The following is a 17,811-nucleotide window of genomic DNA, read 5'->3' as shown; positions in this document are numbered from 1 at the left end:
ACACAAGTACCGTTTGATTCTGTAAGAGAATTAATAAATAAAATTACACAACGTGATCTTAAACGTCACTCGATATGATTTTAAAGTACGTCTTAAATTATCCAAATATTGTTTTCCAAAATATGATCAGAAACTATGTCTGTGTGTCGTTGGTGCGAAATTATTTGTCTTACTAAATCGGTTCGTGTTTTTGTCAATACTGTATATACATTTTTCAGCACGGGATTTATTAACCATCTGAAAAAAAGATAAATGTTATCGTCCGGTACACTTGAAAGCGGCCTATATTTAGTATCGATATTTAGAAATGGGAAACCAAATTTGTAAAATGTTTATTTTGAGACATTGGTTACATATAAAGCAAAGTATTTTACAATCGCATGCAATCTATGAAAGCTAGTCTGAGCGAAGTATGGTGTTTTTAAACTTCTTCTTACAGATTTCGTTCAATAATCTTTCGATAATAAACTAACAGCATCTTTTTTTTTAAATACAAATGTGTTGGATAATTGTTCTAATTATTATTTTTATTACAACTATTATTATTAATTGTTTTCAATACTTGAAGTACTACTACTAGTACTACTACTACTACTAGTACTACTACTACTACTACTAGTACTACTGCTACTACTAGTACTACTACTACTACTAGTACTACTACTACTACTACTAGTACTACTACTACTACTAGTACTACTACTACTACTACTACTACTACTACTACTACTACTACTAGTACTACTACTACTACTACTACTACACCTACTAGTACTACTACTACTTCTAATACTACTACTACTACTTCTAGTACTACTACTACTACTTCTAGTACTACTTCTACTACTACTACTACTACTTCTACTACTACTACTACTACTACTACTACTACTACTACTACAACTACTACTACTACTACTACTACTACTACTACTACTACTACTACTTCCACTTCTACTTCTACTTCTACTACTACTTTTACTACTACTTCTACTTCTACTTCTACTACTACTTATACTACTACTTCTACTACTACTTCTACTACTACTACTTCTACTACTACTACTACCTCTACTACTACTACTACTTCTACTACTTCTACTACTACTACTACTACAACTACTACTACTACTACTACTACTACTACTACTACTACTACTACTACTACTACTTCTACTACTACTACTACTACTACTACTACTTATCCTACTACAACAACTTCTACTACTACTACTACTACTACTACTACTACTACTACTACTACTACTCCTACTAATACAACTACTACTACTTCTACTACTACTACTACTACTACTACTACTACTACTACTACTACTACTGCTACTTCTACTGCTACTGCTTCTGCTACTACTACTACTACTACTACTACTACTACTACTACTACTACTACTACTACTACTATTACAAGCTTCCTTAAGACGTCGAAGTCACGTCGTTGTAACAACATAAATAAAAGAACATTTACATGTCCACACGCAAAATGTAATGATTTTCTGTCGCTTTAATATAAAATGATCAAATCAAATTATATAGGAACTTACGGACTCTTCTCGATAATCCATTGTATAATTAGTTTAGCCAATTTAGAATGCAAAATCTTCTTTTGTGCAACATACAACTCATATACGAATTCTTAATAATGGTTGCATTGCATACCATTAAAATTAAGAGTAACAACAACAAAAAAACTAAATTTTCAGCAAAAAAAATGATATTGTATCAATATTTCAATTCTGTACTTCTTTATGGCTTTTTATACGACGCATTAAATGGACCTGATCACTGTTTGTAAAAATTGACAATCTTGAAAAAAAACACTATTTCAGTCACAACCTCAAGTATCGCTCATGTGTTGAAAGAAACCATAAGAAGCATGTTTAACTTTCCGTTGTGAATTTTCACTGCCGATCATAAATCCTAAGGTAAGATAATTGGATCTTCAAGTGAACCACATACACCACTTTTTGACGTTTACGACAGTAAATTCCGTAAATAATGTTCCAGGTCATAATATACAAAATAGTTTCCCTATATAATTCAATGTAAAAGCGACAACTTTGAGCGAAAATAAATGCAACATTTTGCACATAGAGACCCCCATAACCATACCTTTTCTTAAAGGCCATTCTAAGCGGAATAAATTTATGCAATAAAAAAATATATGCCATGTACAATGCAAGAAAGAACTTGGCACGAATCAAAGTCGACTGTTTTTGCAACTTTTTTTTCGGCCGTTTCTTAGTGGAATGTATTCTTTTCTAGTACAATGGTTTACTATAGTCTTCAAGTTTATCATATTTCAGGGTTTCAGTAGTGAACACCTATTCATGCCCTACCATTATCTCCGAAAGTTAACACCCGAATTATAGTAAAAAGTGTAAAACATGCCTTCCTGTCAACTATGATATTTTTTTAGAGAGTACAGCCCTACATGAATCGATCATTTAGTATATTGTAACCTTCCACATCTCATAATTTTGCTATTTCGATAAGGAAACTCCTTCTACTCCGCTATTCTTGTGTAGACCTCTTTCTAACATCAGTAACGTGTCGCAAACTACACATTTACTAGTACATCTTGCTTTTTGGTTCAACCCATTACACAAAATACGATTTGTTTTCCCATGTTTGTGGGTGAATCAAAGAGGTCATTAAAACAGATGCTGAGAGAAAACGAAGCGAATGTAAGACTCCAAGGAAAAAACAGGTCGCCGAGTATTTCAACTCCCTCGAACATGGTATGGACGACACGGGTGTCATCATACTCCAGTGTATTCGGGATGATTTGGGATCGTGCCGTAAACTAAAAGAATTTTCTTGGATCCAAAAACTCCGAACAAAAGTTCCCAAAGGACAAAATCAGCCAATGCAATTTAATGGCAAGTGTATAAACAGTAAAATTAAACGACAGAGACTCTTGCATACATTTTTTCAGATAAACAGTATTCAATTATTCCAGAGTTTTCAAATGTTTATAACAATATGATGATACTAATTTTAATTGATGTGATGATATATTTGGGTTATGATGATGATAATGATGATGATGATATATTTATTTTATTACTGTATTATTATTTTTATTATAATTATTGTTCTTATTATTATGATTATTATTATTACTGTTATTATTATAAGTAGAAGTAGTATAGTTATTATTAATATGATTATTGTTCATTATTATAAGTGGTAGTAGTGTAACCAAGCCAGAAAAATCCCCGACTACAGTGGGGATTGAACGCGGGAACCTTCCGGTTCAAAATCAGACAGAAACTCTCTAGCTCATATAGCGAGTCGGTATAAGTTCTCCTTATACCGAACCCTGCTACAGTAGTATTAGTATTGTTTATTATAAATGTTTTTATTATTATTATCATTATCATCATGATCATGATGATCATCATCATTATATTCGTCGTCATCGTCGTCGCTGCCGCCGTCGTCATCATCATCATCATCATCATCATCATCATCATCATCATCATCATCATCATCATCATCATCATCATCGTTATTATTATCTTTGTTTTCATAATTAGTTTAGCATTACTTTATTATTGAAACAGTTATAATATTTTGAACACAATATTGTCCATTTATCCTATTACCAGATTAAAATCGAAAGTATAACAACGATCGTATAAACTTGAGCTTTATACTATCGCTATTTTTAGGTCAGATTTGTTTGTTTTTTTTCCAAAAATTTGAGAATATGTTTTTCTCAACTATTGAAGAACAAAATCGTCAAAAATGCGATATTTTATAATTATTAATGGAATAGGGGAGGAAAAAATATGATAAATAGAATATTAGATACAGTTCAAGTTAATCGTGCTCGGCTCAAACAATGGTTCTAAGCCTCGCATGATAAACTTGATCTATACCCAAAACTCACATAATATTCTATATTTAGAAGTCGGTCTGTCCGTCAGTCCGTCTGTCAGGTATTCCGTTTTCCTAAGGTATTCACGCAACGCTTTCAGATATATTGCTAAATTTTGGTATTTGAGTCTATCAACAGGACCAAAAGAAGAAGTGTGAGTTGCATTTCGGTCCGTTTCTTTTTGCAAAGTTATATGCGTTGGACTTAATCTCTACAATAACCGTTTTTTAGGTTTTTTAATCAACACTTTCAGATATATCGCTGATATTTGGTATGTGCGTCTACCTACATGACTTACAGATAGTGTTCCGTTCCCATGATTTTTGTCGAAGTTTTCGGCCTTTTGAATTTTCTCTACAATAACAGTAGGTTTTTTATGAAACGCTTTCAGATATTAAGCTGATTTTTGTGTGCGAGTCTTCCTACATGACTTTCAGATGTAGTGTGAGTTTAGTTCAAGTCCATTGATTTTGGTGAAGTTGTGGTCCTTGAACTTATTTGTTTATCTTTAATAGCCGTTTTCCGGAGTTTTCTTATGCTTTCAGATATTAAGCTTACTTTTGGTGTGTGAGTCTACCTACATGACTTACAGATTAAGTGTGAGTCTACCTACATGACTTACAGATTAAGTGTGAGTCTTCCTACATGACTTACAGATTAAGTGCGAGTCTACCTACATGACTTACAGATTAAGTGTGAGTCTACCTACATGACTAACAGATTAAGTGTGAGTCTACCTACATGACTTACAGATTAAGTGTGAGTCTTCCTACATGACTTACAGATTAAGTGTGAGTCTTCCTACATGACTTACAGATTGAGTGTGAGTCTACCTACATGACTTACACATTAAGTGTGAATCTACCTACATGACTTACACATTAAGTGTGAGTCTACCTACATGACTTACACATTAAGTGTGAGTCTACCTACATGACTTACAGATTAAGTGTGAGTCTACCTACATGACTTACAGATTAAGTGTGAGTCTACCTACATGACTTACAGATTAAGTGTGAGTCTACCTACATGACTTACAGATTAAGTGTGAGTCTTCCTACATGACTTACAGATTAAGTGTGAGTCTACCTACATGACTTACAGATTAAGTGTGAGTCTACCTACATGACTAACAGATTAAGTGTGAGTCTACCTACATGACTTATAGATCAAGTGTGAGTCTACCTACATGACTTACAGATTAAGTGTGAGTTTACCTACATGACTTACAGATTAAGTGTAAGTCTACCTACATGACTTACAGATTAAGTGTGAGTCTACCTACATGACTTACAGATTAAGTGTGAGTCTTCCTACATGACTTACAGATTAAGTGTGAGTCTACCTACATGACTTACAGATTAAGTGTGAGTCTACCTACATGACTAACAGATTAAGTGTGAGTCTACCTACATGACTTGCAGATTAAGTGTTAGTCTACCTACATGACTTACAGATGAAGTGTGAGTTTACCTACATGACTGACTTACAGATTAAGTGTGAGTTTACCTACATGACTTACAGATTAAGTGTGAGTTTAGTTCCAGTGCGTTTATTTTGTCGAATATATGGGCCTTGGACGGTCGTTCGTTATGATGTTTTCAATTGGGATATAGCTGTTGTGTGGCTTCAAAGTGCAGGAACATGTGTTTCACAAACGCGCATATTGTTAAAATGTAATTTAGGGCCGTATAAATATGGATTGTATATATATTTTAATATCAGTTTCGTATCCAGTAGGGATATATACCAATCTACCGGGGGCACAAAAAGTGGGCAATTTAACATCATTTGCCTAACAAAGATTCTGCATCGTTCTCTTAACAAAAAAGCAACACGAGATAAGAAGTGTATGTTCATTGAATGAGCGATTTAGTGTGTGGGGGTACAATTGCGTTTGACAAGTCAAAGTTTTACTCCGAAGTATAACAAGGTGTCCGGAAATTAGTGAGCGAATAATTGTCTGGTTTAAAGAGGATCCCAGTAAAGAGATTATCCAATTAGAAGGTTCCAGCTGTAAATAAGGAAAACAGACATTTGTCGTTTCTCGAATTATCAAACGTCTTGTGAATATACATGGACGAACTGTGCATTATATGGTTATATGGTTATATGAGTTACGCGTTTAGACAACGAAAGGTGTACGCTGACGGCTATATAGCATAGTTTATCAATTAATTTAAGTGAGCTAATATACATATAATTTATTAGAAACTTTAAATATTCACAGTTAAAAGACCTATTTTACTTCATAAACGCAAAATTAAGTGATAAAAACCATCAAAGAAGTCTTGATTAGTCTTATTTTAATCCTGAAAAATTTTCGGACTAACATATCATTGGAAAGTGGAGCCAATTGCAAGCATGCTACACTACGAGCAAAGTAAATTTATAAATAAAAACATGAACACCAATCGATGTTTTACAGAAAGGCCTTCACCAGTCTGTGTCTTCCTTCGTGAATAATCACATATACCCGAGATACTGGCTGTACTCACCAAAATCTGCGACGGCGGCAACAGATGATACTGGTGGGACCGTACTCTCCACGCTGCCTATCCGTAAACGGGCATCCCGTGAAGCGACACCGGCAGTTGCCTGATCTCCCAATGCCATAGAATCCTGGGAATGTGCCATCGTATCCAGGCAGTCCGAAGTCAAATCCTGTAGTGCGTTCAGTTACAGCCCGGAGTGTATTGATAGGAGATGAATCCAGTTTTGTACCCTTACTGTAGTAAATTCAATCTTATGCAAAAAGCTAATCATCCGATTTTATTGGTTTATACGTTATCGTGAGAATTCCTCTTTCAAATAAATATAACTGTTAGTATATTCCCGTTGTTATTAATAGATTAATAGGTTCAAATCAGACAGAAACTCTACCGCGTCGCTATAAAAGCTAGCTCATATAGCGAGGTAGTATAAGTTCTACTTATACCGAACCCTGCTACAGTAGTATCAGTATTAGTTATTATAAATGTTATTATTATTATTATTATTATCATGATCATCATTATCGTCGTCGTCATCGTCGTCGCTGCCGCCGTCGTCGTCATCATCATCATCCTCCTCCTCCTCCTCATCATCATCATCACCATCATCATCATCATCATCATCATCATCATCATTATCATCATCATCATCATCATCATCATTACCATCATCGTTATTATTATCTTTCTTTTCATAATTAGTTTAGCATTACTTTATTATTGAAACATTTATAATATTTTGAACACAATATTGTCCATTTATCCTATTACCAGATTAAAATCGAAAGTATAACAACGATCGTATAAACTTGAGCTTAATACTATCGCTATTTTGAGGTCAGATTTGTTTTTTTTTCCAAAAATTTGAGAATTTGTTTTTCTCAACTATTGAAGAACAAAATCGTCAAAAATGCGATATTTTATAATTATTAATGGAATAGGGGAGGAAATAATATGATAAATAGAATATTAGATACAGTTCAAGTTAATCGTGCTCGGCTCGAACAATGGTAGTGCTCGGCAGGTCTCGCGCTACCCTGGTTCTAAGCCTCGCATGATAAACTTGATCTATACCCAAAACTCACATAATATTCTATATTTAGAAGTCGGTCTGTCCGTCAGTCCGTCTGTCAGGTATTCCGTTTTCCTGAGGTATTTACGCAACGCTTTCAGATATATTGCTAATTTTTGTTATTTGAGTTTATCAACCGGACCAAAAGATGAAGTGTGAGTTGCATTTCTTTTTGGCAAAGTTATATGCGTTGGACTTGTTCTCTACAATAACCGTTTTTAGGTTTTTTAATCAACACTTTCAGATATGTAGCTGATTTTTGGTATGTGAGTCTACCTACATGACTTATAGATAGTGTTCCGTTCCCATTATTTTGGTCGAAGTTATGGGCCTTTTAAATTTTCTCTACAATCACCGGAGGTTTTTTTACGAAACGCTTTCAGATATTAAGCTGGTTTTTTGTGTGAGTCTTCCTACATGACTCTCAGATGAAGTGTGAGTTTCGTCCCAGTCCATTGATTTTTGGTGAAGTTATGGTCCTTGAACTTATTTTTTTCTCTTTAATAACCGTTTCCGGAGTTTTCTTTTACGAAATGCTTTCAGATATTCAGCTTACTTTTGGTGTGTGAGTCTACCTACATGACTTACATATTAAGTGTGAGTTTAGTTCCAGTACGTTCATTTTGGCGAATATATGGGCCTTAGACCGTCGTTCGTTATGATGTTTTCAATTGGGATATAGCTGTTGTGTGGCTTCAAAGTGCAGGAACATTTGTTTCACAAACGCGCGTATTGTTACAATGTAATTTAGGGCCGTATAAATATGGATTGTATATATATTTTATTCTCAGTTTCGTATCGAGTAGGGATATATACCAATCTACCGGGGGCACAAACAGTGGGCAATTTGACACCATTTGCCTAATAAAGATTCTGCATCGTTCTCTTAACAAAAAAGCAACATGATATAAGAAGTGTATGTTCATTGAGTGAGCGAATTATGTGTGTGTGTGGGGGGAGGGGGGGGGGGGGGGGTACAAGGTATCCGGAATTTAGTGAGCGATTCAATTATCCGGTTTAGAGAGGATCCTATTTAAGAGATTATTCGATCAAGAAGGTTTCCCATGTATAATACGAAAAACAGACAATTGTCGTTTCTCGAATAATCAAACTTCTTGTGAATATACATGTACGAACTGTGCATTATATGAGTATATGAGTTAAGAGTTTAGACTACTGTGAATCAACGAAAGATGTACGGTGACGGCTAAATAGTAATATAGTTTATCAATTAATCTAGTTAGTTAATATACATATAATTTATTAGAAACTTTAAATGAATACAGTTTAAAGACCTATTTTACTTCATAAACGCAAAATTAAGTGATCAAAACCATCAAAGAAGTCTTGATTAGTCTTATTTTAATCCTGAAAATTTTCAGAGTAACATATCATTGGAAAGTGGAGCAAAATTGCAAGCATGCTATACTAAGAGAAAAGTAAATTTCTAAAAAAAAAAAAAGAACCCCAATCGATGTTTTACAGAAAGGCCTGCATCAGTGTATGTCTTCCTTCGCAAATATTCACACATACTGGCTGTGCTCACCAAACTCTGCGGCGGCGGCAGCAGATGATACTGGTGGGGCCGCACTCTCCACGCTGCCTATCCGTAGAGGGACATCCCGTGATCCGAGACCGAAACTGGCAGTTGCCTGATCTCCCAAAGCCTCCCTCAAAACCAGGACCGCATGGGAATGCTGGGAATCCGCCATCGAACCCTGGAAATCCGCCATCGAACCCTGGGAATATGCCCTCGTATCCAGGCAGTCCGATAACGAATTCTGGAAGACCGCGATCGAATCCTGGGAGTCCGCAACCACTGCCGCCATCACCGCCGCCACCACCACCGCCACCTTCATCACCGCTTTCGCCACCAACTCATAATGTCATGTATGTGTATTTTGTTTCCGCCACCACCACCGCCGCCGCCAACAATAATTACAACGTCTCCACCGTGGCCTCCACTACCGCCGCTTCTGGATCTACCACTTCCACGTTGACCTTGGAAGATACAAAAAGCAGCGAGCATTATAGAATACAAGATGCCATCACTTAAGTGTCTCGACGTTGCTGTCAATCTAAATATTACATTCAAGGCATTACCAATTATATATTATGGAGAAGATTTTCGTTGTTTTCGATGTATAATCGGCTTTAAATTAACGAGTGGTTATACAAAATGTTTACCTAAAATGAAATAGATATTCGTTTATTTACCGAAAACAAAAGTAACGTTTGATTCTGTAGGAGAATATATAAATAAAATTACACAACATAAGCTTAAACGGCACACGATATGATTTTAAAGTACGTCTAAAATTATCCAAATAGTGTTTTCCAAAATATGATCGGAAACTTTATCTGCCTGTCGTTGTCGCCAATTTATTTGGGTTTTTTAATCAGTTCGTGTTTTTGTAAATACTTTATATACATTTTTTTTACCAAGGGATGTATATCACTACTGGAAGACTGACGACGTTGGTATAGAAGAAAAAAAATCCCAAGAGTGAAATCTATGCAATTTTATATTAACTGATAGTCGAATTACATCGCACGAAAAAAAAGTCAATATTGAACTGAAAAAAAATGATTACGCATACAGAATTTTCAGGAGAAATGGGTTCAATTCTAATCCCCAAAGTATGTGAGTTTGGTTGGTGGTCATTATATCAGGTGGGTTCCCCATGGGTAATCTGGTTCCTCTCTCACCCTACCCCCAACTCCACCGCACAATAACAGAAATAATAATGTAAGGATTGCTAACTATAAGTAGCAACTGTCATTAAAAATTTAGTCCCACCTTTCGTGGGTCTAGTTAATCAGGCATGATTTCTTAGACACAGTCCGGGGCCTAATATGATGCATACGCGGGCGCACAAGGTCCTCATAAACTTCGGAATACACACACCGAGTGCATTATTATTTTTGACAAATATATATAAAAAAAACAAGATATGTGTTTGTCGGAAACACTATGTCCCCTTCTGCGCCGCTTTGAAGTTATATATTTGACCTTTGATCTTGAAGAATGACCTTGATCTTTCACCACTCAAAATGTGCAGCTCCATGAGATACACATGCATGCCAAATATCAAGTTGCTATCTTCAATATTGCAAAAGTTATGAAAAATGTTTAAGTGGTGGGGGACATAAAAAAGTAAGTAACTAAGTAAATCTTGCATCCATGAGAATATTAGTTATTCATTATAACTGAAAATAAATTGGCTTGAAAAAATAGAGTTAAGTAGGTTACAAATTGTGTATGCCAATGATCGAGTCGTATTATTGGATTTACATTGATAATAATTGGAAGTACAGAAATGTGGTGTTTTGTAATAAACTTGACAGTAAATGAAAGATTCTTAAATCCTGAACAAACAATTGGTTTTGAGAACAAGTCATATCTTGAACTAAAAGTCCTGGTAAATAAACATTAATCGGAATACATATGTAAAATGATTATCCAGAGTACATATTTCATCAAGCATCTTTAGTATTATAATAACCAATGAAAGAAATAAGTGTTCGCATGTTTTGGAATTTATGTATATTTTGTTTCCAGACAAAAAAAGCGCTATTATTTCACATTTAATTATAGGTGTAAGTCACTCGTAGGCTGTTAATGTTTTATTCTGTTTGCTGCTCAATCGTATCTTAGGGTATGAAATAAAGCTTTTAAAACTTGAATCAAGTAAGAAAGGTCTTTAATTTGATGTGTTTTTCTAATAGACAACAGACGGGTCAAAATGCCTCTCTGATGGGTAGCCGTTGAACCAATCGCTTACCTTCAACGGTCGATGATAGCAGTGCAATGGAAATACATCCGAGAAGCAGAGCTTTCCCGAACATTCGTTCCCTCTTGGTTGCTAGAGCAATACAGTGAACAAAGAATCCAAAGAGTGGAAACTTTAATATTATGTGTGTGGATGAGGGCTAAACACTGCGAGCTCCACTTTGGTTATAAACCTGATCAGAGCCGCACATGAAGATATTAATTATCTGTATTAGGCTTGACCTGCCTTACATTCACACTGAAAAATTGACATTTATGGGAAAGGAATTAAAGTGTATACGACATTGTGACACGCGCATCCCTTATTAAGAAGTAAGCAATGCTTTGTTATTGTGACATGTAACAACATTAGCGATAAAAAAACACAGATATTAAATGAAACATGTCCAGCCCGACGGGCGTAGTAGTTACCGAATGGGTCCACCGTTGCAAGTATACGCCGCTGTCATCCACCAATTCCCTTTTGTCCTTAACTTCACTGCGACAATGCAACTTAACTAATATGAAAATCTGGCAATATGACCCATGTCGGAGGTTTCATTTGATACATTGTTAAGCCATAGTTTATATGCCGCGATAAATTAATCACGTTGAATACCGCGTTGTCTCAGCAACGAGATCTTGTACAGAGATCGAAAATTTATGGCGGAATCGGGATAGGTAATTATACGAGTTTACATAATGAACTTTGATTTTATTCACTGAAAACAAATATATAAATTATAGTAATAGTTTCTTTGTGTAAATAAGTTTCTTTTTTTTTTAAACAATTTTGTGCAACACTACGTTGTAGTTGAATTACGCAAACAATTATTTTGTAAATAAATTGGGAAAAAAACACATCAAATAATGATTTTTTCTCGGCAAAACATTGGCCTTATTTTATTTAAAAACTCAATATACATAATCATTTATGCAGTAAAGTCATAATAAAACTGCAAAGCGTCCGTGTATCCTTTTCCTTTCAAATTGCCGGCATTAGGCACTCGTCCTATTTCTTTGAATCCAAGTTTTCTCCACAGTCGTACTGATGACTCGTTTGTTACGAAGACTAGATTGAAGAAGCTGGCTCTGTACCCTAAGTCCTTTGCTAACCTCAAGTACATCTCTGCCATGAAAGTTCCAACGCCGCGCCCTCTAGCGGACACTTTCACAATAAAGCCAGCATTGCAGATATGCGAGCATCGACCAGGAAAGTTAGGCTTGATGTAGAAAGCACCGAGAACTTCTTTAGAGGTCTTTTCCAGGCAAACAAAGACGTCGTGCGTGAGGTAGTATGCTCGGAAATCTTCTATGTTGGTCATGTCTTCTTGAGGATAGCTGTCGCCTACATAAAATAAGTTTGGAGGAAATGGTTAACACACTGTAAGCGGTTTCGATATTGAACGATGAATTATACGAGCCTCGGTATCAGAAAACAGGGCTTAATGCATGTGCAGAAAGCGTTGTCCCAGATTAGCCTGTAAAGTCCGCACAGGATAATCAGGGAAGACACTTTGCGATTTTATATTATTTTTGTTTAAAGTCTAGTTTAGGCTGAAAGTGTCGTTCCTGGTTAGCTTGTGTGGACTACACAAGCTAATCTGATATGACAATATATGCACATACATTAAAGGGGCCTTTTCACGGTTTGGTAAATTGACGAAATTTTTAAAAATCAGATTCGCAAATTTTCCTTGTAGTTATGATATTTGTGAGAACACAGTAATACTGTACATTTACTCAAAAATATCCATTATATTCATTTTTGACGATTTAAAAACTTGAATATAATAAAGCGTTGCAACGCGAAAGGATTGAATAATTTGGAGAGTTCTATCGTTGTCGTTATATGTTGTAATACTATGAGGATTGCTTATATAAAGTATAAAATACATCACTGATTGTATGAGCACGGATGGGCCAGTGGTCTAAGTGGTAGACTTTTACTCCATGTTCAGTGGTTCGAGCCCAGTTGAGGGTTACTTTTTTTCTTTCTTTAATTTTATTATTGTGTTTTATAGGAGCTTTTTAGATCCAATGTTTGCATTTATCAATATGAAGCACTTAATGACACACTTCAATGCATGCAACAATCTGTGAAAAGGTACCTTTACGCCCAGTTTTTTTTTCAGAACGAGGCTCAAATGCAAGATATCTAATACCACTTGCTTTTAGAATAAACGGATAATCCAAACAAACGGATAGATAATTTGCATGGTTTGTATAGTTTTACTATTAATATTTTAAACAATTGCAAGTCACTGTATCAGAGCTTATGGTCGGAAGAATTCTTTTTGAATACAAGAGGGCCATGATGGCACAGTTCTTCGACAAAAATAGATGTAAGGTATGAACTTAGAAAGAGTACAATAATATATTACCAGGTGATCTACTTTATTGATGCACGGGACCCAGATTCGAGCTAGGCTTAAATTTTGTCCAGATATAAATCCTTACCAAGTTACGAAAAGTTTTGAGGAAAAAAGTTGCCTTCAGAGTATTATAAGCTAAGCTAAACGTTGACGAAACACAACTGACATCGCACGCCACACGATGTCAGACGCCGGACATGGGATGATCACAATAGCTCACCTGAGCACCAAGTGCAACGCCCCACCCCCCTCCTCCTGGCCGAAATGTTATTTCGAACTCGACTGAAATATCTTCAAACCAAAAGCTATATGCAAGTTTTATGTGGGACGTACGCAAGTCTAAACAAGTTCACAAGGGTAGCAATAGCCATATGAGGAAACTGCACCTATTTTAGCTGTTTTTCATCTGACCGAAAACATTTTTTAACATTGCCAAGAAAATATAATTTAAGCAAATGTTGTAAGCAAGTTTCCTGATAACTTGGCAAAAAAGTCGATAAATTATAGCAATACATAAAGAAATCTACCTGGCCCTCTTGTGGCCATGTTTTTCAGGCGACCTTTAATGGACCGCAACAATTTTCGACCTTTGCTTAGATATCATTAGAACAAATGTTCTGCGAATGTTCAACCAAGATTTGGCAATGAATGTTACTTTTCGAGTGTTCACAAGGTTTTACTTTTGGCACAACTGCCCCACTCACCCTAATGGCCGTGTTTTTCAATGGACGGGGACCGATTATGAATTAAAACCAGATATCTCAAGAACATATGTTTTGAGCATGTATCATGATGATTGGGCACCCAAACAACTGACAGAATGCGATAACAAAAGCTTAACATGATGATGTTGTGCTCGCGCAACTAATAAAAGAAAACACATAAGACCTTAATTGTCAGTTTGTCCTGGTACCCGGTTCATACTAAGACAGTTTGCCTGGCACAAACGAAAAAGCTGGACGTGATAATTTCTATGTACCGGTACTTAATTTTATTAAAAAACATAAGTGAAAATGCCAAAAATGCCGAAAAGACCGATTTCAAAACACAAGATTCCGAGGACTATATAATATATGATAATTATTCTAGTTGAAAAACAAGCAATGGCCAGAATTATGCATAAAAACTGTTGCTGCCAAAATTACTTATTTACGAAATCTGCACCTTAAGGGTAAATCAACTGTGAAAGAATGAGCAAGATCCACCCAATACGTGCAGCCTCCAACACATTCCGGGCTTAAAGATCATATCAATTAATTTGAACTTATGGTCAATGCTATTTTGAAATAATTTTGCAAAATTGAGGTTACTTTCATAAACAAATTAACAGTTTTATATTCAGAATAGTTTAATTCTATATTTAAAACACAAGCTGTCTAATAAGAGCTCCCTTTACTATTCTTAAGCTTTGATAGTATAACGTACATGCTTAAGCTTTAATAGTATAACATACATTCTTAAGCTTAAATAATATAACGTAAATTCCCACGCTTTGATAGTATAACGTACATTCCCACGCTTTGATAATATAACGTACATGCTTAAGCTTTGATATTATAACGTACATGCTTAAGCTTAAATAGTATAACTACATTCTTAAGCTTTGATAGTATAACGTACATACTTAACCCTTTGCATGCTGGGAAATACGTCGTCTACTAAAATGTCGTCTGCTGAATTTCTAAAATTAGCATTTTCTTTGATTTTTTTTTCAAAGAATACTAACAGAATAGCAAACAGTTTGGATCCAAACTGTTTGCAAAGGCCTTCAAAATTCATTTCCAGCACTGAAAGAGTTAAGCTTTGATAGTATAACGTACATGTTCAAGCTTTGATAGTATAACATACATTCCTAAGGTATAAGGTACATGCTTAAGCTTTGATAGTATAACGTACATTTGTAAGCTTTGATAGTTTAACGTACATTCTTAAGCTTGAATAGTATAACTAATATGCTTAAGCTGTTATACTATAACGTACATGCTTAAGCCTTGATAGGTTTACAAACATTCGTAAGCTTTGAAAGTGTAACGTACATTCTTAGCTTTGATAGTTTAACGTATATTCTTAGCTTTGATAGTTTAACGTACATGCTTAAGCTCTGATAGTTTAACGTACATTCTTAAGATTTAATAGTGTAACGTACCTTTTTATAAGCTTTAATAGTGTAACGTACATTCTTAAACTTTAATAGTGTAACGTACATGCTTAAATTTTCATAGCAAAATGTACATTTTATGTTAGCCCTTTAATATAATGACTGCAAACACATATTTGAAGTTGAACATAGGTAAGAGGCCTAGGTAAATTTAAACCTACACATTTATAAATTAAAATGAGAAAAGTGACCATGCCACAAAACTAGATAATCAAAGTTAAAACAATTCATGTGCTTTCATTTAAACAACTTACTGCGAAATCCCATTCAATGCCTGCTACCTACACACAAAATTTCAGCAAAACGCCTCCATTAAAACTCAAAATATTGACCCGAAAATAATATTCTATTTTTAGAAAAAAAGGTTATCTTGACCTGACCGACCCCAAATGCAATCCCAAGCTAGGTATGCATGTTTGCTACATAAAAAATACGTTAAGCCTAATACCACCATCCAAACTGTGGATCAGGATGTTGGCTTTGTGTGTTTCATAGCAGTTCCTCTCAAAATCGACTGACAAGATAATAACCAATTTGAAACAAAAAGGTTTGCTTTATCCTAAAGTATACATGTGCTTCTATGTGTTTGGTAAAGATATATATCACCCAGAACTCAATTTCAAATTGCTTGTGAAAACAGGCAATATTGCTGAACTGAATGTACAATGATTTCTTCCACTATAAGTGTTGGTCTAAGGTGTAAATTGTAAAATAAAAAATGAAAAGTTGTTTGTTGACACTAACCACAATGAGCATAATTTTTGGTGTTGGCCCTTATAATAGTTGCTTAATTTTATAAAATTCTCTTTAATTTATTTTACATTTAAGAAATAATATTTCACAAAGATATTTTTTTTAATTACTTAATAACATGCAATCCAAAACTATGAGCACAAAGGAAAATAATGTGTGAATCATACAAAATAATGAACTAAGTTAATGACAATTAAATCGTTTGGCTGACCTATCTACCCTACATTGTATAAAGATGTTACTTAGTGAAATAAACAACTTATTTAATTAGTTTTGCCTAAACGGGACTTGTTCACACATATGCAGGGATCGACATTAACTTTTGAAGCAACTTGTACAGTCGGACAAGTAGACCATAATTTCACGTGTCCTGACCAAAAAGCAACTTGTCCTGACCATTATACCTTTATTCTGCTCAGTACTTTACAAAATAATGAAATAATACAAAATGCTAAAATCATAAAGATTTGAATCGTTTAAATTACATGTCAACATAATTGTAGGCAATTTCAATACAAAAAGAACTGACTAGAATAACAGGAAAACTCAAGATTATTGATTTTTAAACATTATACAAAGCCATAGTACCTGACAAAAACTTGTGTGTTGCCAACATCAAACAGAAAATGTTAAAAGTGATGTATATGTACAGTACTTAACTGATATTTAAAAAAAAACACATTCTATACATTGGGAGGACGTCACTACGTTAATTGTCTGTAAGATCAGTGTGTACCAGTGTCGTAAAATGCATATTCTTTACAAGGGAGAATATTCTTGTTATCTTGGCAAAGAAAAAATGTTCAGGGTTGCTTCCCTTGTGAACAGTACAGTGTAGTACATGTATCACATGGAACTATCGGAATATCTCGGGCTTCGACGATTAAACATATACAAAATATACTCGGAAAAGTTGAGTGATATCTCCACAGAAATAATGGCTTTAAAGGCATTTTTTCTAAGTTATACAATTATAATGACCACTTGTCCTGTGGGACTAGCAAATTTCTTTATTTACTTGTCCGGACTAACAATTTGGTTGTCCTGGACAGTCGGACTACCTTTAATGTCGAGCCCTGCATATGGACATATTTTAACAAGGTCATTAAATTCCTTTAATTGTTAGATTTATACGCCAAAACTCTAGAGATCCATTATAAAAACAAGAATATAATTAAATTTTTAAAAGAAATTAAAAAGAAAACAGTTTGTCTCTTGAATGGGCCTGAAACCAGTGTCCTTTGGACTAAAAGGCTATCACCTTACCCACTCTGCAATCCCAACC

The 17,811-nt window shown here is 34.9% G+C and overlaps 1 protein-coding gene across 6 annotated transcripts in view; it reads right to left on the bottom strand.

Moving 5' to 3' along the window:
- Positions 1–17,811, bottom strand: part of LOC127882188 (uncharacterized) — a 132,382-nt gene that overhangs the window by 110,975 nt on the left and 3,596 nt on the right. For 5 of the 6 annotated variants that reach the window (XM_052430694.1, XM_052430692.1, XM_052430689.1 and 2 more), the window contains one exon: positions 12,357–12,588. The exons of the other annotated variant lie outside the window; for it this stretch is intronic. In XM_052430694.1, the coding sequence (XP_052286654.1) occupies positions 12,357–12,588 (232 nt within the window). The remainder of the gene's footprint in view (positions 1–12,356; positions 12,589–17,811) is intronic. 6 annotated transcript variants of the gene reach the window in all.

The sequence above is a fragment of the Dreissena polymorpha genome, chromosome 5 (genome assembly GCF_020536995.1).
Source record: "Dreissena polymorpha isolate Duluth1 chromosome 5, UMN_Dpol_1.0, whole genome shotgun sequence".
Taxonomy (NCBI): Eukaryota; Metazoa; Mollusca; class Bivalvia; order Myida; family Dreissenidae; genus Dreissena; species Dreissena polymorpha.
This window is presented reverse-complemented; position numbering and strand designations above follow the sequence as displayed.